General features: G+C 44.5%; 2 protein-coding genes across 4 annotated transcripts in view; both read left to right on the forward strand.

Annotated features, from left to right (window-relative positions):
• Positions 1-9,547: 9,547 nt before the first annotated feature.
• Positions 9,548-9,709, forward strand: LOC142596643 (uncharacterized). Its single transcript, XM_075726363.1, has one exon. The coding sequence runs from the start codon at positions 9,548-9,550 to the stop codon at positions 9,707-9,709; it is 162 nt and encodes a 53-aa protein (XP_075582478.1).
• A 451-nt stretch (positions 9,710-10,160) lies between these two features.
• NRG1 (neuregulin 1) overlaps positions 10,161-21,561 on the forward strand; it is a 104,218-nt gene continuing 92,817 nt past the window's right edge. For all 3 annotated transcript variants that reach the window (XM_075726360.1, XM_075726361.1, XM_075726362.1), the window contains exon 1: positions 10,161-10,788. In XM_075726360.1, coding sequence (XP_075582475.1) covers positions 10,161-10,788 — 628 coding nt within the window. The remainder of the gene's footprint in view (positions 10,789-21,561) is intronic.

Here is a 21,561-nt window from a genome sequence, read left to right on the forward strand (position 1 = left end):
GCTTTTAATTTAATTGGAGTTAAGCGGCAGTTAAGCAGTATGCAGGGAATTTTCGAGCAAGAGCAAGGCAATCTTCAAGTGAAAGCCACTATTGCTGTGGCTAAGCAGGCTGAAATCTTGCCCACACTGGCAAGAAATTTGGCCCCATCTTTGCAGCAGTCAATGTGTGAAGGAATGGTAGAGTTTTATCAAGTCTGGCTTCCGACTATGGCCGTGATCAGAAAGGGATTTAGGGACACAATTCACCTCGTCCATGTGATGGCTAAGTAAAGATGGTTAAGTACCTCTTTCTCCTTCTTGCAGCCTATAGGTGCTCATTTCCCTTACCCACCATCATGGACACCCTTCCTCCCACAGTCATAGCATACCTACAGTGGTGTACATGAGGACAGCTCTATTTTATTTGACATTTTCTCTGGATGGTAATTTGGATGAGCTTGGCTGGGAACACAAGATACAGGGCGACCTCAGCCCTGCCTGTCTGGCCCGCCCTTTCAAGTACTCTTTCAGAGTAAATGCATTTATTCCTTAGGTACCCTCAAGAAGAAAGAAAAAGATAGTCTGTCCCCTCCCCCGCTTTTTGCAGCCCTGTTGCCTCTCCACAGCCTATCTGGTGAGAAACAGGCAGATATAAGGCACCCGCCCATTGGATATGACCTGCAGTTTGAATGCAGGAAATGCTGCAGGAATAATGCATCCATCAAATGAAATGATGATTGTTGTGAACTCATTCTGATACCTATATTTATATGAGTGTGTAAACAGTCTGTAACATACTGTTGTTGTCAGTACTGGTGATTAGAAATCTCTGGGTTCTGTAGCAAAGGCTCCATTTACCTGCCTTCCTCTGTCCTGTTGTGGGCTTGAAAGACCTGTTTTTTGCTCTGTCACTGCCTCCTATGCTCCATTTCTAGGTCGTCCAACATCTTGGGGGTGTTCCCAAAGCGGCACTACTGCTCTTACACCATCTAGCAGTAATGGGCCACATTGCCCTGCTCTGTGTATGCTCGTGTGTTAAATGCAAACAAGTTACAAGGAATCCATTTTACCCTGGTGTAAGGGTCTGCTCGGTGTCTGGAGCAGCAGAGTCTGCTCTGTAGCTTTGAACTGCATCAATGACATGAGAGTATAGCATATAGATTTCTTTAAGGTTTCAGAGCTTCCTCTTTGCTGTTTTGCTCTCTTGCTCTTAATAAGATCTAACCTGATGACGGAATATTAAAGTCCTGTGTATGAGAAGAGTTAACTACCGTATTTTAATTCAAATTTTGGTATCTAAAAGGTGACAGTTTTGCTTTTGTGCCAGACCATATACAACACAAAGAGAGCCTGGGTGCAGGGGGGAGAAAGATGTGACATCTTAAAATGCAGGCTGGGGTTTGCATTCAAAACATAGCTATGTAATAAAACCATATTTGATTAGACTACTGAAAACTCATGACTAGACATAAAATCTCCTTTGTCATACTTATTTGGATTCTTCTTAATTATTTGCTGGAAATTGACAAAGATTTCCAGCCAATGCCAAAGGAGTGATTCATGCCTTCTATGGCTTTCTGAATGCACTAAGAAAGAATGTTAAATATTAAATGTCCTTGATGATGCTAGGATTCTGAGGCATGATGAGAGCTGTCACTTTTGTTATTGTTGGAATTTTTGCTGTTATACATACTGTGTTGCTTATCAGTTTTAAACAGCAAACATCTCAGTTCTGCTAACTTGAGCATAATCAGACATGACCAGAGCTGAACCAACGACTGTAATTGAATTAATACCTTGATTTAGGATAAGGTAGATTAAATTCATTATTTGGAGGTATTTGCAGAAAGCTGCTAAGCAAACCAGCTCTTGAGTTGAAATCATCAAATTTTCTGCAAGCAAAATTCTGAAGCTTGCAGATTCTGAATGTGTAACTGTACTGTAAGACGTACTTTACAAATCTAAGCCAGGAATATGTCAATTTCCTATTATTAATACCCATTTATTTAATGATACAGAAATTCTTCCATGCAGTAGGCTGGCTCCATGTCTTTAACTTCTTTCTTTTTGTTTCTCTAATAGCAAAGCTATTGAATACACATACGCTAGAGAGTTACTCTATGAAAAAGTTCACGTGTAGTTGAAATTTTGAAAATGACACTTTAAAGTGAAGTAAAGTTTGATGCCTTAAATTTTAAACAGCAGCAGTTGGGAATATGTGCAGGTACAAAAATAATTCTGTCTTTAAAAAAAAAAAACAAAAGTATAGTAAATAGAGTCAAGATTTTTCAGAATCATGGGTATGCTGTTGGGATCTTCTAGTAGCTCACTTAAGCCTAGATTCAGGAAATTCCTTGGGTCATGGTTTCACTATGCAGAGTCTTTGGTGAGAAGACAAGGTCAAGGAACTTCTGTCCTCTGGAGCATGGTCCTGTTCCCATTCTTCCAGCCTATATATGTTTATGGGCCCAGGCTGGGAATTAGTTGGTAAGCTTACCCATTAAAAAAAAAAAATCTTAAAAGAAATTCTTTTTAAGTAAAAAATCAGTTCTCTGATCCAGTTGAGAGCCTGGCCACATGAACAATGTTACTGCATTAGCCCAGGTGACAGAACAGAGGGGGCAAAAAGAAAGGAGAGCCAGGGAAAAGGATGATATTGCTGCCAAGCTGTTTATCATGAAACCACAGCATTACGCTCCAAAATACCTTTTCAGTTCCTGAATTAGGCTCTGATTCAAAAAGGCACTTAGATATATGATGTAGCCTATCTCTATTCAGGAAGGCATTTCACCACTTGTTTAACTCCATGCACGTTTAAGTACTTTATTAACCAGGGGTCAATGGGGGAGGGATAATTCCTTGATTCAGGGCTTTTGGGACCTTTATTCAAATTATTAGTGTCCAGTGACTCCCCCAGCAGCAGCGGCACTGCGGATATGAAGGCTGGCTAGCACAAAATCCTGCATAGCTGTGCCCGTGCTAAGTAGCAGTATTGCCGCTGTCCCATGAACACCCACAAGGAATTTCTTCCATCTGAATAGACTGGATTAAATGCAGGCATGCAGATGCATTTGAGCACTAAGGTGGGTGGGAGTTAATGAGCGAGCCTGGGCCCTGTGTCTACAATGCTGCCCCAGCTCACTGCCACACTGTGAAAATAAATAATCGTGACCACCCCAGCCGGTCTGCTGGAGACTCCAGTGATGAGGTGAAGGTGGTGCCAGATCTGGGGCGGGGAACCAACAGAAAAATGCACATGGTCTTTCTTCTGCTGCTTCTGCCCTCAGGCAGAAGAGCCTAGCTGAGCACGTTACATGTCTTTGCATCTCTTAAACGCTCTTCTACCCCATGGCAGAGCTAATTATCATTAGCCTGAACAGTGGCGGGGCTCATCCCAGTTTTGTGACTGAGCAGAGGCTGGGGGAATGAGTCAGTGCCATTGATGAAAACGCCTGACATTCAGGGTTTGATGTTGGATTTCTGTTTCTCCTGTAGTGCCACTAGCTCTGCTTTTGATTAGGATGAAAGAAACTCAGTGTCTCGCATTTCACTTGAAGATGAAACGACTCAGAAAACCTTTTGGTTCCCCTGACATAACAGCCCATTTTATGCCAGTTTTCAGTTTCAATTACTGGCTGTAGCTATTTAAAGTATAAACATCTCTTGAAACGGCCACTGTAGTTGTATTGTTTTTTCAAATCACTGTTTCTGCAAGCCACAGCTATTGGACTTACAGAAAGCATGTTCCTTGTGTAAATGCTTTGTGTAAATGTGCACGTGTGGTGTCAATAGAGAAAACGCTGCCACAGAGGAAACATGAGCTCTCCCAAATGTTTTCACATGCACTGAAGATTGTATTCTGTGCTCCAGACATTTCCAAGAAATGTACTAGTGTGAGGACCTGCTTCTGACACACCTACATGTGCAGTGCAATAATTCCACTATAGTTATTTTGGCTTGAGGGTATGGAGATGGTGTGGAGACAGCCTCTTCATGTCCCTGTCTCCTGCGTTGTCTGAGGGTAGGGAGTCTTCCCACAGCAGCCCTCTTATACCAAATGAATTAAACACACTAATGATTCTGCTGACATTGACGTATTTACCCTCATGTGTAAGGCTGAATATGTGCTTAAGGGTTTGTATTTTTACTGCTCATGTTTTCCTGCTTTTTCTTATGGGCTTCATGTTTCTTCTCCTCAGTCACTTATGACTGCAAATGGCCAGAGGTTTTAAAAAAAATAACGGGGGAAAAGGTGGTGGGAATGGGCAGAGACATACAAACAGTGCTAGCACATGTGTCCTGTTTGCTTTCCATCAGGTGAAAAATGGGATGTATGTGTGTGCAAGTGACAGCCTGTACCATTTTAACATTTGCAGTTCCAGTGACAGGATTGGTATAGAAGAAAAATGAAGTTTTCTCCTTGTGCCCTTTGAGCTGAGAGACGAAGTTTTTAGTGAAGGCTTTTGGAAAGACTCAAAGGGAGAGAGTGCTGGCATCAGTCCAAGGGAGATGGATTAAGGAGGGGAGGTTGGTGAAGCACTGAAAGGAGGAATAAATGAATCGTTTGCACCATGTGTGATAGCCCACTCTTCCCACACCATGACTGCTGGCAGTGATGCTGCTTATTGGGCCTGCTCACTTGCTTTGGGTCACACCCCCCCCCCCCCCCCATCTTTAAATAGTGCACTTATTTAATTTGAAGGAAGTGCCTGCAATCAATAAAAAGACATCCTTTTATCTTCCTCATCAATCTCTTGTTAATGAGCATGCACTTTTTTTCTTTTTAGCTTCTTGGTTACAATGCTTTTAATTTCTCAATGTATGGAGAAAAAGGGGGTGTAATCGAACACATGATGGAGCAGCTGATGCCACATATTGCTGCTTGCTTCTTTCTGAAGAACTGGCATGTTCTCAAAGGAAAGCAGTGGTCTTGGGAGAGATCACTTGCCCTGCACTGATGCATGGTCCTCTGAGCATCCTTTCTTAAGCTGTGATCCAGCACAGCCATGAATAACACTTAGTTTACTTTCCTGATGTCCCAGTAGTTGCAAGAAAGCAGGTAATTCTTAGAGAATCTTTTTGTGGACTACTGAGACTTTTTTTAAAGCAGATGGATATCTGAAATCCAATGGCTTCCATGAGAATGACTCACCAAGCCTAATTTCCAAAACCTGCAGCAAGTTTGGGTCTGCTTATGGCTTGACTGAAGGGTCAGCTGAGTTAAATGGTACTTGCTGCTCTAATTTGCAGGATGTTGTCAGTTATAATCATGTATCTATTTAAACTTCATTCACATCTTTGTGGCTAGCCAGAGAGAATGGTCTTCTGCAGTTTGGTAATATGAAATCAACCTCCTTTTAGGACCCGTAAAACTGGAGGAACAGATAGAGCTTGTTCATCCTCATGACAGGCTGGAGGCTAATGCTGACTTTGACTTTGTGTCTTTCCTTGAGTCTTTTGGGAGTGGAACTTGGCAAAAAACCACTTGATTATTTGCACAAACACTCCACAAAATAAAATTACAGTTTTGTAAGCCTCTGAGTTTCAACCTGTCACTTACATATGGCAAGAGTCCAAATCTCAGTCACAGATTAGCTTCATTAGTGTAGAATCACACTACTTTTTCCTCTAAGCCAAAGACACCCAAGCCACATAATAATCAGAAATAAATCTTTGCACAAGGACCTAACCTAATTACAAAAAGGCAAGTCATTTCCTTTCTTATCCTTCTATATTGCCCGCCAATGGTCTACCCTAGTAAAACTTTGTTACCTCCAAGGTCACACTCCCTCTTGTTTTCTTCCAGGGTCTCCCTTTCTATTAACCAATTGCTGGCTCTTTTCCAAGGCATTCATCTCCTCCAGCCTGGGCCAGAACCCATGTTTAAGTACAGCATGCCAGTGCTAGCATGTCACTACAGAAATGTAAAAGGCTCAGAACTGCAGCTGCAGGGAAATATTTCTGCATTGCTTTGGCGGTGGAAGGGGGGAAGGGGAGCAGAAAGGACCCCCAAAACCAGGGAACTGTACCTTCAGTTTACAGTCATATCTTCAGACCCAAAGTGAGACACCTTGACCGCAGCCACGAGAGCTGGCACAAAAGGCAGAGTGCTCCCTTACCAACCCAGATGTGGTAAAGAGCGTGGGGTTGCATTTTTGTCCAAAAGGTGCCGAAAGGAGCCAGCCCCGTGTAGTATTGGGTTGCAGCATCCCGGGCAGGCTGTGTCCTGGCCCTGGCTTTGGCCACATGTGGAGCAGGGCCAGGGAAGCTGCCTGGCCGATGATTCAGCATTGCCTTTCTCTGGGGAGCCGCCGGGCACCTCCAAAGGCAGGGTGCCGCCTCGCTCTTCTCGCCGCAAGCCCCAGCACCCCGCAGCTCAAGTGGGGCTGGGAGGGTGAAGCGGCTCTGCAGGCTTCCCTGGGGAGGGGGACGTGAGGAGGAGGGGGACGTGAGGAGGAGGAGGAGGTCTGAGCAGAGCTGGCTGCGTGATGCTGAAGCAGGCAGCCTGCGCGCCAGGTCTGGAGGTGCCGCGGGGGAAGGGACCTGCAGCAGAGGAGGGTACTGCAGCCTGGAAGGGAGCCAGGCCCCACGGAGATGCTGCAGCCGCGGAGGCGGCGGGAGGGGCTGGAGGTGGCTGCGTGCCGGGAGGAGATGGTGCAGGCAGGCTGGGCCCTGGCCGGTGGAGGAGAGCAGAAAAAAGCTAGGGAGGGAGCAGAAGCTATCCTGGCTCCGTTGAGCCAGGAGGGCTGGGGTGGGGAGTAGGCGACGCCCCTTTGGCAGAGCCTTTCCCCGGTCCCTGAGAGCTCACAGCCTCTCCAGCAGCAGGGTGAGAAGGGGGGACAATGCACCCACCTGCAGGGGAGCCCCTGCAAGTGTCCCCACCAGGCTCCTTGGGACAAGAGGCTCTGAGGTTTCATGGGGCACTGTGCATGCAGAGGTGGCAGCCCAGGGTCTGAACAGATAATAATCTGTCTCTCTGTCCAGCTATGTAGCATAGTGCACCACTACTTTAACTTCATGGCAACCCTTGTAAGGAAGGTGCAAGATCTCCACATGCATTTCTGTTCACCTCAGCACCAGAAAGATGTGAGCAAAGCAGAAACACCATCTAAAGGAAAGCAGTTAAATGTGGATAGGCTGGAGAGTAGTAAGGATTACAGGGGAAGATTGAACACACATAGTTTGCCTGGAAGGCCAGCGCAGGGAAGATGTGGACAGGGCAGTGGATTAAACACAAGCTCAGAGCAGCATCAGCAGAGAAAATTGTCTTACCGGAAATAGGAAGTTTGAAAAATTAGACATGGATAAAAAAGGCAAGACATTTTTAAAAATTTGTGCCAAGCACTCAGATGCTGTAGTATCTCATCTGTGCAATGAAGAGAATATTCCCAGCTGGTTCTCAGCTTGCACTCTGCTTTGAAGAGTGATGCTTCAGCTTCGTACCTGAGGACCAACTTGTATGTGCGAAAGTACATCTGGTTTTCCCAGCTTTACCAGTTAATCTAATAAAATACACATCCTTTCCCTAGAAGCCTTGCTTACTTGCACCCACAGACCACCACAGCTGTCACAGGAATGCTGCTGTGATGTTACCCTTTCTACAGTGGCTGCGTTGTTACTGCTGTTTGAAATACGTTTTGAGATACTTGAAAGAGGCTGCACTCATGCAGAATATTACCAGTAAAGGAGCACATGTGCTTTGTAATAAGAGGAGCCATGTACGTAAATATGCAATGCAAGCTGTTCGTTCTGTCTGAGGTTACTGATCACATCATTAACCTGAGGACCAGACACTTCAGTAGTAATGTAGACTAGATTGTATAATGATTTATCTTTTTACGTTCTTCCAGAGAGTGTTATCACTGGTTGTGCTTTAAGGTAAATTCTCCAGGCACTTGAATGTAGTAGCATCGTGATTACTTCATTTGGCTACTACAGCCTCACAGGAAGCTTTGTGATCAGACATCCATCAATTAGTCCTTGACATGAGAGTCTGTGAAAACACTACAGGATTCATTGAGATTTTGATAAACCTTTTTTATGTGAATGTTACTAATGTTCCCATGGAAGTTTGGGGCGGGGAGAGAGTTGGAGGCAGAGAGAAGAGATGGGTAGAGACAGACGTCTTTTTTGTCACTACTGAAAACATATAACTACAAAGGAAATTATCTTTTGGATGCCTGACTAAGGTACCAGTAAAAATGAGTTCAGGGCAATTTGTAGCACTTGATTCTTTGTTTGCTTATGCATCCTGCAGCCATTTATACTAAGGAGGAAGGGGGAGTCATGCTGCTAAACCTTCAATGCAAATGTTTTCACAAAGTCCAAGGAACTGGAAATATGTTAAAAGCCCCTCTCCTCTTATACATGTCTGTATTGTTACACAGGTGTACTTTTCTGTGGGAGACAAAAGAGACTGGGAATAGAGCTGATTCTAATCTTACTTTCATTATGTTAACTGGACTGTTGGTTTACCCCTGCATTACACTGCACTGGTAGAAATGAGAGTTAGTGCTAGGAATTGGTAGCTGTGAGGAATGACAGGCAAATTTAAGAACAAAGTGTAAGCCTTGTTAATAATAAAATTCTTTGATTTTTTCTCTTTTCTCTCTCTCTCTCTTTTTTTTTTTTTTTTTGAGTCTAAGGGTGAGTGAGGATATATGTTAGCAGCATGTCAGCTCTTGAAAAGTATATTCAGGAGCTGGCTTTAGTGTGAAGTCTTTGCTTTTTTGGTTTTGGAGGGTTTTGGAAAGGAGGTTGGAAACTGGTATATATATATAAAAAATATGCAAACCTCTTTGTAGTAACTTAAATGCAAATTTGTCAGACGAAGGAATGTTTCTGTTTTGTTTTGGGTTTTGTTTTTTTTTTTTTTCCTGCTGCTTGACCTAAGATGTATCCCAGCACTATTCCTAGTGAACGAAACTTATTCTGGGGCTTGGAAAGAAAAGCTGTCTCTAGGTGTCAGGCAGGGAGAAACTGCTGCTGGAAAGCGGTCTTCCCCCTGGGAGAGATCGGATGTCAGACTGTGCGAGCCCAGTCCAGCCCAAAGAGCTCCCACCGAGACCGGGTCCTCGCCGGAGAACGGTGTCCGTCCATCCATGGCCGCCGCCTCCGGCCGCGCTCCGGCTGGGCAGCGGGAGCGGGTGGGCGCGCAACTCCTGCCCGCTCCCTCCCTTTGATTTGATGGCCTTTATTCCTCCTAATTGGATAAAATAGGAAGTCACTGACAGTCCTGCGTTGCTGGGTGTACTGATTTCCCTCAGACCAGCCCTGCAGAGGGCGGGGGGTGGGGTAGGGGAGGAAGGAGCGAGTCTGTACATCAGGGAAACAGGCTGCGAGGGGGCTGGGGAGCGGGGCGGGGGGGTGGGGGGGGAAGGAGGAAAGTGAATGAGCGCTCAAGAAAGACAAAGAGGGAGGGGAGAGAAAGGGAGTTACCACCGTCTTGGCATCGCTCTTCCTTTCAAACCTCTGTGTAATGATATTGTTTGCAGTGATGCTCAGACAGCGAGCACCTGCTGCTCTGTAATGATTCAGCCTCTTTCAGCCGCCGCTGTAACACGACAGGATGCTGCTGCTACTGTCACTTCTGCCGCTGCCGCTGTTGTTACAGATTTTGCTTTTGCTCCTTCTACTGCATGACAGTTGTTTTCCTCGTCTAAGCAGATACCAGCCTCAGATGCTCAAGGTGAGAGTCTTGCCTTTCGCTCTGGGCTATTGGTTCACTTAATCTGGTCAATTTGTTCGGCGTTCGTGGTTTTCTTTCTCTCATCACCCTCCTTCCCCCTGTTTTGTTTTGTTGTGCTTGCTTTTGAGGGGATGTTTCTTCCCTCCCGCAGAAGAGCTGGAATTGCTTGAGAGGCGTTTAAGGAATTATAAAAGTGGCCAGCAAACAGGAGCTCAGTAATTGTGAGGCTACTCTTGCTTCAGAGAGGCAGAGAGCGCGACAGAGGGCTTGGGATCGGGGGGAGCAAGGGGGGTCTCATTTTTCCTGTGCGTTACTCCTCTCCCAGTTTGGATGATGTTGCTGAGCTTGGACCTTTTGTTGACTCCCACTCTGTGATTTTTGCAGAGCACTGTGACTATTACTACCATCTCTTTTTGTCTGTGTCTCACAGTAATGGACTGTGATAGAGTTAAGGCCTTTTGGAGGTGAGCTGTTTGAGAGCTGATGCTTAAACATGTCTGAAGTAGCTGCTGACACTTTCCCCAGCCCCTCAGCTCAGCTGAGCCCTGATGTGTCCCTCGACGGGCTCCCGGCTGAAGAGAACATGCCGGGGACCCAAAGAGAGGACAGGAGGGTCCAGGGGATAGCAGGCCTTGCCGCGACCTGCTGTGTGTGCCTGGAGGCAGAGCGACTGAAGGGCTGCCTCAACTCTGAAAAGATCTGCATCGCCCCTATCCTGGCTTGCCTGCTCAGCCTTTGCCTCTGCATTGCTGGTCTCAAGTGGGTCTTTGTGGACAAGATTTTTGAGTATGACTCTCCTACCCACCTTGACCCTGGGAGGATAGGACAAGACCCAAAGAGCGCTGTGGATCCTACAGCTCTGTCTGCCTGGGTGCCTTCGGAGGTGTATGCCTCACCCTTCCCTGTACCTAGCCCCAAGAGCAAGGCTGAAGTGACAGTGCAAAGTGACAGCTCGCTCGTGCCCTCCAAACCGTTCCTCCAGCCTTCTCTGTATAACCGCATCCTAGATGTTGGGTTGTTGTCCTCTGCCGCACCTTCGCTGTCACCACCCGCCCTGGAGCCTACCACAGCGTCTCAGGCGCAAGCAACAGAAACCAATCTCCAAACTGCTCCAAAACTTTGTAAGTAGACACTATGTGTTTTTTTGTTTTTCCTTCCACCAAAAAAAAAAAAAGGCACTTAAATGTTCTGCAGCAGTCCTTCAGGAGGACATGTGATTGGCATGCAACGTTTAAATGTGCTAAGGCAGGTATAGCATGGGTTACCTTCTGAGGAGAGCACCTAGGGGCCTTTGAACCTAGTTCTGAGGTGTGCATGGCAATGAAGAGGGCTTTATTTGGGATCTTTGTAAAGCACCAGTACCACCCTTTTCTCTGCATCCACTTATAGGGAAGTATGTGATTTACTTCAAAGGTTTATCTGGTAGCTATTCCACGTGGTCTATCAGCATATTTTTCTTATAAATTTGATTTGCGTCCTGTGCTGGATCTTCCATGTGTGTTCATTTTCTTTGCCTTGCCTGCAGAGCACTTCTCCTACCTCCTTCCTGAAGTCTGTTGCTGGCAAACATCCCTGTCATCCTCCTGAAACACTCAGGGAGAAGAGTGGGAAAGAGTGACAGCGTATTTGAAGCAGTTAGAGACTGGGAATTATTAATTTAGCAGTTAGCTTATGATCTTTCCCTTTCTCTTAAAAGCATAGCACATATTTCTCTGCATCTTTCCTCTCCTCTAGGAGCTGATTCTTTTTGAACCTGTTTCTCAGACATTGCCTCATTGACTTTTGTGGGGCATTTCAGGAAAGCATTCTTGCCGATGCAGGTGGGGTCAGTTTCCAAATTAGTCTTTGCTCATCCTTAAAGCAAAAAATATCCAGGGTATATGGATTATTTTCTCAGTAGCAATCACACAGCATCAAAATACCGCATTGCTGAAGTGTAATTTCTTTGACGTTCATCATTTTAACCCATCAAATCCAGAGCAGATCAAGCCAGCAACTCCTGAGCTGTGTAAAATTGTGCAACTCTAGTAAAAGAGAAGGCAGCACACCATTGTGCTGAGAGCACAGGGCTGAGGTTTCCTTTGGAAAGCTGCAGTGATCAGAACGAGCAACAGTGTTCCTTGCAAATTGCTTTGCAGGACCCCTTCTCATTTATTCTCCCTTGTGCCTTCCCTGTAATGCTGCAGGATGACCACCTTGTAGGTGGTACATAACTGGACCTCACCCTGGAGCTCTGAAGTCACCAGAAGTTCACTACTGAGTTTAGCCAGAGCAGGACTGGACTCAGTATAGGTATGCGGCAATTGGATTATATATAAATTTTGGGCCAACCACCTTGTTCATAAGAATGAGCATAACTACAGTGATTTCAGTAGAGGTCCTTTCAGCTGAGAGTCAGTCTTGAACAGCAATTTCAGAATCACTGACAGAAAATTTCAAGTATTCTTGTAGAAGCCCTGCTGCCTTTTGCTTAGATAATGGGTGACAACCAGCCTTTGGATTAAAGGAATTTGTCTGACGGAAACAGTCTAATAGGGAAATATTGCTATGCAGTTAAATGACAGGGGGCTTTGTCTGTGGTAGGTAAGATATTACTTCAATTATTGGGATACTTAACCACCTTTGCAGTTATATAGAACTATAGTAAGTGATTTCTTTTTTTATTGCTAATGCAGAAAATCTTTTTTTGTAGTGCAAATATCATAAGTGACATTAAAGATGTGACAGCACTTTTTACTTCATAAAGTGACCAGGGATCACCGTCCAGTCAAAACAGCCTCTTTTGTGCAAGAGTGAGAAGCAACCAAAAGCTAGTTATGCCAAGACAACCCTCATCCTCTTGAATTTCCACATGTGAGGCAAGCCTTTATCAATAACATCCTAACTTCACCTCTGAAGTAAATGAAGGGGGGGTAAAAAAGAGATTCTTTGGAGCAGTTACTGACAAAAAGCCATTATCTGCATTCATATCTGCTCACATCTGGGAAATAAATGGTTGTCCAGAAATTAGGTGACTGGGTTGAGTTGTTTTGTTTGGGGTTTTTTTTTTTTTACTGTTGCCTTAATTTTCTTGAGATAAATGTGTTTTAAGGCATCATAGACTTCCAGACAGATACAGACTGAAAGGAGAGTGAGAAATGGCAGCACGTCAAGTTTGGGTTGCTCTGAGGGAGAAGGTTGTATAGACAGTATTTATTCTGACCATGGCATGTAATTCTGATTATGGCAAAAGGCTGCAATTCCCTGCAAAGAAATAAGAAAATATAGATGGAAAAGTACACTGCAGAAGATCTGCCTAAGAATTCAAAGAGGCATGAAAAGAACTTTTTGGACAGCTCTAAAAGCACTGTCTTGGGGTTTTTGAAACAGCTGCATTTCAAACACATCATTGTGTTTTATGTAGAGCAAGATTTGTTGGAGAGGTTGACAGATTGCATCAGTGATAACTTTTTTTTTATGAATGCCTTTCACAGCAATAAAATTCCCAGAGAGATGGCTTGGAAAGTAGCATCTGCAAATTGGATTGTCCCTTCTTTTGCCTCTCAGTGTCCTTTTTTCCATTTCAGGCAGAGTGAGGTAACTTGTTCCCAGGAAGCCCCTTTTGTGCTGATAATTTTTTTTTCCCAGTGCAGAAATAAAAAAGAACTGACACATCTTGCATTCTGTGGCTGATGTATTGTTTCTGAACCAAGCCCTTCCATGAGTTTCCAAATCCTTTTCTCTTCTTCTTCTCTCTTTTCTGCCTTACTCAGCATATTCCCCTTAAAGCTGTATCCTTCAAGGTCATAGTCTGCAGGAGAGCTAATTGATTCTTCTTTATCCTGGAGCCTGGGAGAGAAAGCAGAAGAGATCCAATCCTAGTAACTGTGTCTGGTGCATTAGATTCAAAACTGGTCTCATTCCTATTACTATACTTTTCCCTTTATCAATACAGAAATAATCTCTTCCTTTCTGTTTGGTTTACTTTTTCTATTGTAATATCATTTCTCCTTTGCTGAAACAGAAAGGAAAGGTGAATGTTTTAAAGCATTCCCATATTTAGGGAGCGTGTCAATCTTAGCATAATTACACCAGAGATTATATTACAAGAGGGATATAATATTACGCACTAACCTACAATCTCCCTCCCCCTGAGAAGACATGCAGACTGTAAAAGTGTTAACACAGTTTGGGAGCTCAATTTTACTTCTTCCTACACCATCACCTTTAAATACAATTCCACCCTGTACCCAGGCTGGTAATAGATGTGGCTCTGTAGTACTGTCAAAACTGTGGTTCTGTAATAACAGCATGTATACATCTGCAAACCAATCACTCCCCTCTTTACTGGTATTTCCACTGCTTTCTCTTTCCATTTAAGCAGATTTCCCCCAAAACCACCTGCCAAGGTCTGTGTGAGGTTGCATTTCTGGGGTGACAGCTCTACGAAAGGATGCAGCGCTCCTGTGTTTTGTCTCTGCCCTGAAGTGGAGATGCCCATGCCCTTGGCTTTGGGATCACAACTCCCCTGACTTGGTGAGGTGCCACAGGACACACAAGGGGCAGTGCAGGAGACAGACACAGAACGAGGACTTTGCTGGAGTGGGTTTCCCTGCGAGCACAGCAAAAGGCCCGGCAGAGAGCAGGGTCCAGAGGATGCACCTCCCCAGCAGCACAGCCATGCTGCCCCTGCATCCTTTCTGCTTTTGGCTTCCCTGGTCACCTCAGGTGCTGTGCGCAGTCAGGCCAGCTGCATGCCTCACACCACACTGGTGGCCAGAAGGTGACCAACAGGCACGTCTGCATCTCCCTACCTCTGTGCCCACCGAGTTGTGCTGGCTGTAACACACAGAGGTGGGTGGGTGGGTGCAGCGCTCAACCTGTGCACACCCATCGGGGGCAGGCAGGGCTCCCCCCTACCTCACCAGTGCTGGCTCTTGCCTGGAAAACACAGCAAAGAGGAGAAAGGGCTGTGCACTGCTGTCAGCCACACCTGACTGGGACTGCTCCCTTCTCGTGTGTCTGATTTCTGCTGCCACTTCAGGTGTGCTGGGCCAGCATCAGCAAAGGCTGCTGCTTTCTCATCCTCTGCAGAAAAAGTGTTAAAAGAATGCCTCTGAAGACTAGTAGTGCATGTTTACCTAGGAAATGGTCTCAGCTCCCCTCCAAAGTTATCCAGGCACAATGGCTGAATATCTTGTGTCTTTTTAGAGCCAGGGATTGGGAAAAATTGAAAGAAAACTAGCCTGTCCCTTGTTTTGGTATCATACTGTAAATATTCCGTGCAATTTCTCTCTGCCTCTTTCACCTCTGCTTGTTCTTTCTCAGCTCTGCATTTAACGTCCTTTCTCCTACACACAGCGATTAGTGAAAGTCTGTATTTTACCTCTGCGGCAGGCTGGAGGGAGCCTTTCCCTCCAGTTATAGATGCTGCAGCCCAGCTCAAGACTTTGATTTATGGACAGCAAGGGTCTATTCATAGCAGCTTCACATGGTGTTTGTTCTTTTTCTTGAAATAGTCTAATTCTGACCCATGCTTTTCAGTTCAAATCCCTATCACAACATTGTAGGCCTGGCAGCCTCTGGAAGTGTCAAGGTCAGGGATGCCTCAGAGAGTCACAGGGGACTGTACTCACAGGAGGGGAGAGCAGATGACGCAGCACAGGCTAGATACCAGCCTTTTCTCTGCTCACTGTTATTATGCAGGGCAGTGCCACAAGGGAGTTTGCTTTTTCCCCAAAGCTTGAAGATGCAGGAGGAGAGCACCTTAAAGTTGATGTTGCTCCATTTCTGATACAGTATTGATGTTGATTAGCTTCAGACACCTGACTTAAGTGCCTACATTAGGAAGCTAGGCGGCCTTCAGCTTCCTATCCAGCATAAAGGGAGAGATGTCCCCCAGGTGATTCCCAGCATGAATCTCTTTCTCCAATGAGTGTATAGGGAGACTAACCTTGCAATTCAGTTTCTAAGTTAAATGTCTGCTACACAATGTGAAGACTCATTTTGAAAGCCATGACTTTTCTTTGACACATCCTGTGAATTAACAATGTCTTGTCACAGGGAAGTTATAATTAATCACAGTTAAGATACCAGACAAGTTCTGAGCCTAACTCAAGAGCATAATAGAGATGCTGATCTCAGAAAGCCCTGGAGACACAGCTGGGCCTCCATTAACAAGCAGCAATAAAGCAAGTGCCACTGTACTGAGCCAGCTAGTCTGTATTTCCCTGAAACCCTTCTTTCTCTGCCTTCCCAGAGGTCATGGTGGCTTACAGATGTATATACTTGTGGCAGGAACACTCAGAGTAAAGTGGGATTGGGACTGATGGGGTGAGATGCACAAGACACGGCAATTGTTAGGGAGTTCAGGTCCATTAAGCCTTCTAAAGTGATAACTGAGACTTCCTCTCCCCAGCCTGGTTAGTCACACTGTCTTTAAAATGCCCTCAACAAGCACAAAGTTTGTTCAGAAAAATTTATTGGTTTGTTTCTTTCATGTCTCTACCATCCCCCTTTTTAACAGTCGTTGCTTGCACAGCAACAGTTCTGTTTAGCATGTGGAGGACTGAACTGATTGGTCCTGCATTTCTTTCTCTTGGACAAGCACCTCAAATTCATGGCTTTCAAAACTACCTCATGGGAGTGGTTTTTCTTTCATGCACCATGCATCATGTACAGAACATGATGGAGAAAAGCAGTATCTCCCGAAGTATTTTCTCTTAATAACAGTCTGAATTTCTCAGTGCAAAGTAATATTCTGCACTTGTCTTTCTTTTTAAAAGCTTCCTTTTACTTTGTAAACTTCATTGAGAATAAGTTATGTATTCAGGCTACATGGAAATTCTGCATGGTCTTCCTCCTCATGTATACATATGCATATGCGAGTATAGAAAACACAATAGGTATATGGAGTATACGGCCATTGTTTCTTTATTAAAAATGACACCTGGGACTGTACTGCATTGTAGGTTTCTAAGCAAAACTGATTAAAAATTGATGTCATAACAAAAGCCAGGGTTTGGATTTCCACTGCAGGGGACTGAAATTATCATCCTTCAGTATCTATTGCACTTCTAAGTGCAATGTTTTATTTCCTATTTGTGCACTGCAAATAAATGCATACAGCAGCCCACCTCAGATTTGCAGTACCTAACTTTTGGGTGCAGAGAAACCTTGGGGAACTTTCTCAGCATCAGATGACAAGGCAGAATTTGGCTTGCTAGAGGCTAAGTAGCAGGTTAATTGTGATGCAGAGCTGGAATGATATAAATGAGCGTTTTCATCATTTGCAGTCTTGCTAATGGAAATGCAATAGATTTGCTGCAGAAATCCAACTCGGAATCAATAGCAATGCAATGAGGCAGCTGGTTCAGGGAGAGCACATGTGATGCCAATCTACTGCAGACAATACCTGGGCAGAGACTGCTCTGGCTCTGTCAAGAAAGGGCAGACAGCCCTAGAAGATGCTACAGCAGGTGATGAAGGACTTCTGAAAGGAAAGAACCTGGTTCACCTAGGATGGAGCAGTGTTAGGCTTTCTCTGACTGAGGGAACAGAATTGTTTTCTTTGAGAAATTCAGATCTGTTTGAACCCAAGGATGTCTTTTTTGCTACAAGGGACTAAGTTAAGCAAAGACAGGAGTCTTTGTGCTTCAGGTCATGTTCAGGCCACATGAAATCAAGGATGGACTGTGTAACTTCAGAGATGGGTGGGCGGTTTTAGAGTATCTCCTGCTAAGGCCTTCTGCCTTCTTGTTCCCCAGGCAGACCATGGGGAGAAGCAGGCACTGTCTTTTTGTGGATTGCTTTATAGTAGGCACACTGGCTACCTTTACTATTTATACTGCAGGGAGCCCAGTTTCCTGGAGAGTGAGCACTGTGAATCACATCTTGATCTTTCATGTTAAAATGTTATATGAAGTACGAGTAGGAGGTACACATTAAACTCAAGAGCCGGAGCATGACTGTTGTTTGGCAATTAGAGAGCTCTTGAAAGCAGCAAGGGAGAAATACCTATGTATTATTTTTTGGCAATGTAATGTCTGCTTATTTACAGCCTGTCCTGTATCATGCTGTCTCTCATCCCTGCCCTCCCCCCCCATCACCAGTATAGTCTTAGTCACTGAGACAAAAGGAAAGTTTTTAGCTGGGAAAAAATGTGCAGGCATAAATCCAGTGGGACATGGCTGGCCACCACTCAGAGCTGCTCTAAGCTAAACCAGAGGCAAGGTCCATCCAGCTCTGGACAAGATCAGTGCTATTGTGGTATCCATCTATTACCTTTGCTCCTGTATTGTTTTATTATGAAAACCTTATTTTAATATGTATCTTCTCACAAACTATATTCAGCTTTTTCACATATGCTTTCACCCCCTCCCCCACTTTTTCTTTTTTATATCTATGCTTCATCCTGGAACTTGCTGGCAGTGCATTCTCATAACTCAGACAGCTTTTTATTTTGGCAATGAATATTGCTTCAGTTTTTGAGATGAAAGGAAATCAATACTGGGTTGGTAGTCACATGACACTGAGGGGAGTATATGAAGCTGTGATCTTAAGCGTGATTCGTGACATAGTTCAGTATTTCTACGGAATTCCTGAAAGAGATTTGAATTTTACAATTTTTAACAGTCAATTAATTCATGTGATTAGACAGATCAAAGGGAAGAAAAGAGTATCAAGCTTATTCAAAAGCCTTCCTCAAAAAAGAAAAGACTCCAAGCTCATAAAAGATGACTTGAATCTTCTAAGGTGTAACTGGAAGCCAGTGTAAAGCTGCTGGAACTGGGTCTCAAGAAGAGAAAGTTATGCTTTTCAGTATACTAAATTAATCTGGATAATTAATTCAATGTTTCAGCTTGAACAAAATGGCCTGAATTTTCACTGGCATAAAGGTTCTCAGGTCCATAGCCCTATAAGACCTAGCAGAGCATTGGGATGCTGTGGTCCATGACCTACAGGACAGAGTATCTTCCTGACTAAGGTTTCTTCCAGAACCCTCCCAGTTGTGGTGTGAAGACTTAGAGTGAGAGGCAGTGTCTGCCTTTTCCCTTATTCTAGCTCCTTTTTTAGACAGAACCACCTATTTTGACTTTAAAAATATGTTTGTATTCTGGCCATTTGTTCATTTACACCTTTCTCTCCTACGTTAAAAAGCTCTTCTATGCCATGTATTTTCCCCTCACAAAGGTGCATATACACTGTAATCAGCTCAGCTTTGGATAAGCCTTTTTGACAGGACAGGCAGGCTGAGCTCTATAATTCTCCCCATGGAGGGAATTGTTTTTGCTCCTTGAATTATTTCGTCCCCCTTCACGCTTTCTTAGTTTTCAGATAAATGGAGCTATAATTCTGATATGATACTTATACATGGGCTAGTCCAAAATCCCAACGAAGGACAACAAAATCTGTTCAGTGTCTTGGTCACTGTTCAGAAGCACCCAAGAAGCATGAAGTAGCACCAGTGTCTGTTTAATATTTTAAGCAGTAGATCAGTAATAATGTCCAGTCAGAGCAGAAGACCCATGTCTCAGACATGCAAGGGCCCTCACTGTCCTGCTTCTTGACCCCCAAGGTCGCATGCTGCTTCTTACTAGGGTGGAACAATAAACCTAAGAGCCAGTCAAGGGAAGAGAAGACAAATATTGCCCATCCTTGGCAATGCTCTGTGCATTTTGGAAGGAGTTTCAGCTCACTCATTCTACACCTGGTTATGTCCTGCTGTGAAGGGTGCCCTCAGCAAGACTTCTTGGGTGAACAAGAGGTCGGCTCAATGGTTTTAACTGTGCAGGCTCCCCTGTTCACTTGACTTTTATTCACACTTTCAAAGACCTCTCCCTCTGTGTCCTGCTGACACTTGTCCCATTGTTTGCCCAAGGACCACTGCATCAGTCTGCCCTTCTGTTATTGTCTAAGGTCCTCCAACATTTGGTTCTTCCTTCCAAAAGTGGAAACAGCCCCAGAGCATGGATTTGTGGGAGGGAAGGATTTTGGTGTTTGTGCATTGCTCCTGTCTACCCAGCTTAAGGACACTTTGCTTATGTGATGGATTCTCTTGCATTTCTGTCCTACAGCGGGTCTGCTGCCTGTACTCAGACTGATGGGGTCACATGACACCCAAGCATCTTTTATCACCACAGGGCATGGGAATTAAGGAGCATGATCATATCAAGAAAGTCACAATGGCTAAAAATTTCAAAATAGCTGGGATTTTCAAGATATTTTTATGTTTTCAAGACAGCTTTTCTTGGGTTGTTCGTATGCTCAGCAGGCAGGTTAGCAGTGTGAAGGTAATACTGCCTTAGCAAGGGAAATGAAGTGTATCAGGGCGAGACACACAACTGTAGGGGAATGGAAGAATGATCATTTCTGTATGTAGTCTGAGCTGATCAGGGAAAAAACTAGTGAGTGTGTTGTTAGGGTTTTAAGAATTAAAGAGCACAGGATAAAAGGGATGACAAAAGGCTTCCTGCTGTGTTGATACAAGGGCTTGGAGAGGCTTGAGCTCATACTTGCAAGAGAAGAACATCATTAAGTAGCCAGGAAAGTTCCAGGAAACTGGGCAGAAGTGGTTATATCTGCCAAGCAGAGGAGAGCAAGGGAGGTCTGATCCTTTCTTGACAGGAAGAAAGCAGGAAGAATCTGTTGCCCAATGCCACAGGTACTTCCAGTCTGCCTGGGACTTGCAAGAGATCCCGAAGCAGCTCTTCCCCCTGCTGAGGGGCTGCACTATCAATACAATCATCCATTCTTTGGCTATGCTGCATTTCTAAGGGAACTTTGCAGGGCAGATCCTCTTGCCATCCAGCTATGCTGAGTATGGGCTTCTCCTCACTGACGCCGAGATCCAAGGAAGTGTCCTTTGCACCCTGCTTTCCCAGCCTCCCTGAGTGCTGGAGTCACTCTGCTCTGCCTGTGCAGCAAACACTGCAAAGTGTCTCTCTCTCATTGAATTACCTCACATCTGTTTGTTCAAAAGCCCTCAGTGCACTCTAGCCATTGCCTCATAGAGGTCAGTTAGCCCACCCTACTTTTTAGAGACTTTGATTTAGTGATAGCATTAATAGATTTTTGAAGGTTATCAGTACCAGTTGTTGCAAACTCCTCCAGCTATGTAATTTTTCGTGATGTGCAGCTGTGTATGTATTCTGTTTGTGCGCAATGAAAGGCTGTGCTTCAGGATCAAAAAAACAATAAATGCATTAGCACACAGTCTCTTTTCTATAAAGTCAGTTCTTCCCTCTCAAAATTGTCCTTTTGCTTTATAAAATGGTATCTGGCCAGTATAGCCAACAAATACACTGGTTTTGAACATGTGAAGGTTCATAGAATGTGGCTTGCAACCTCTCTGTTGCTTGCTAGCTCCAAGCATTTGAATTCACCATGCTAGAAAGATTAATGGAGATCTCTCAGATAAGTAGCTTTTCAAGCAACCCTGTAATTTTCCTAATTGTTGCTAATTGACTGTTTAGTGTGTGCAGTTTTTCCTTCTCCAAATTTGGAGGAAGGATTAGAAAGACATGTTCTGTAAGCGTATTGAGATAACTGCTACCAGCCCAGGAAGCAGATTTACTAACTGTGAATCAGTGGGTGTATCAGTTCCCTCAAGCCACATAGCTGGGCAGAAGCTGGCAGGGGAGGGAGCTGAAGACAAAGAAAACAGAAAAATATTCTGATGCTTCCCAGACAGGACTGAGATCCAGCAAGCATGGCATGTCAGTACGCCAGTATTCAAGGAAGAATTCGGTATCCAAATTGACTTGCCCCTAACAGATATCTAGCAGGTTCTCAAAGTTGCAGAGTAATATGTGGTTATACTCTGCTTTTGCTTTTGCAGATTATCTGTAATGTTTTCTCAGGGCTGTTACTGATACTTTCAGGATGCTAATACACGTTGATTTTAACAAATGGGT

This window comes from Pelecanus crispus, chromosome Z (genome assembly GCF_030463565.1).
Source record: "Pelecanus crispus isolate bPelCri1 chromosome Z, bPelCri1.pri, whole genome shotgun sequence".
NCBI lineage: Eukaryota > Metazoa > Chordata > Aves > Pelecaniformes > Pelecanidae > Pelecanus > Pelecanus crispus.

Excerpts from the sequence above, each read along its gene's own strand:
- LOC142596643 (XM_075726363.1), top strand. The coding sequence starts at position 9,548 with ATGCTGCTGCTACTGTCACTTCTGCCGCTGCCGCTGTTGTTACAGATT.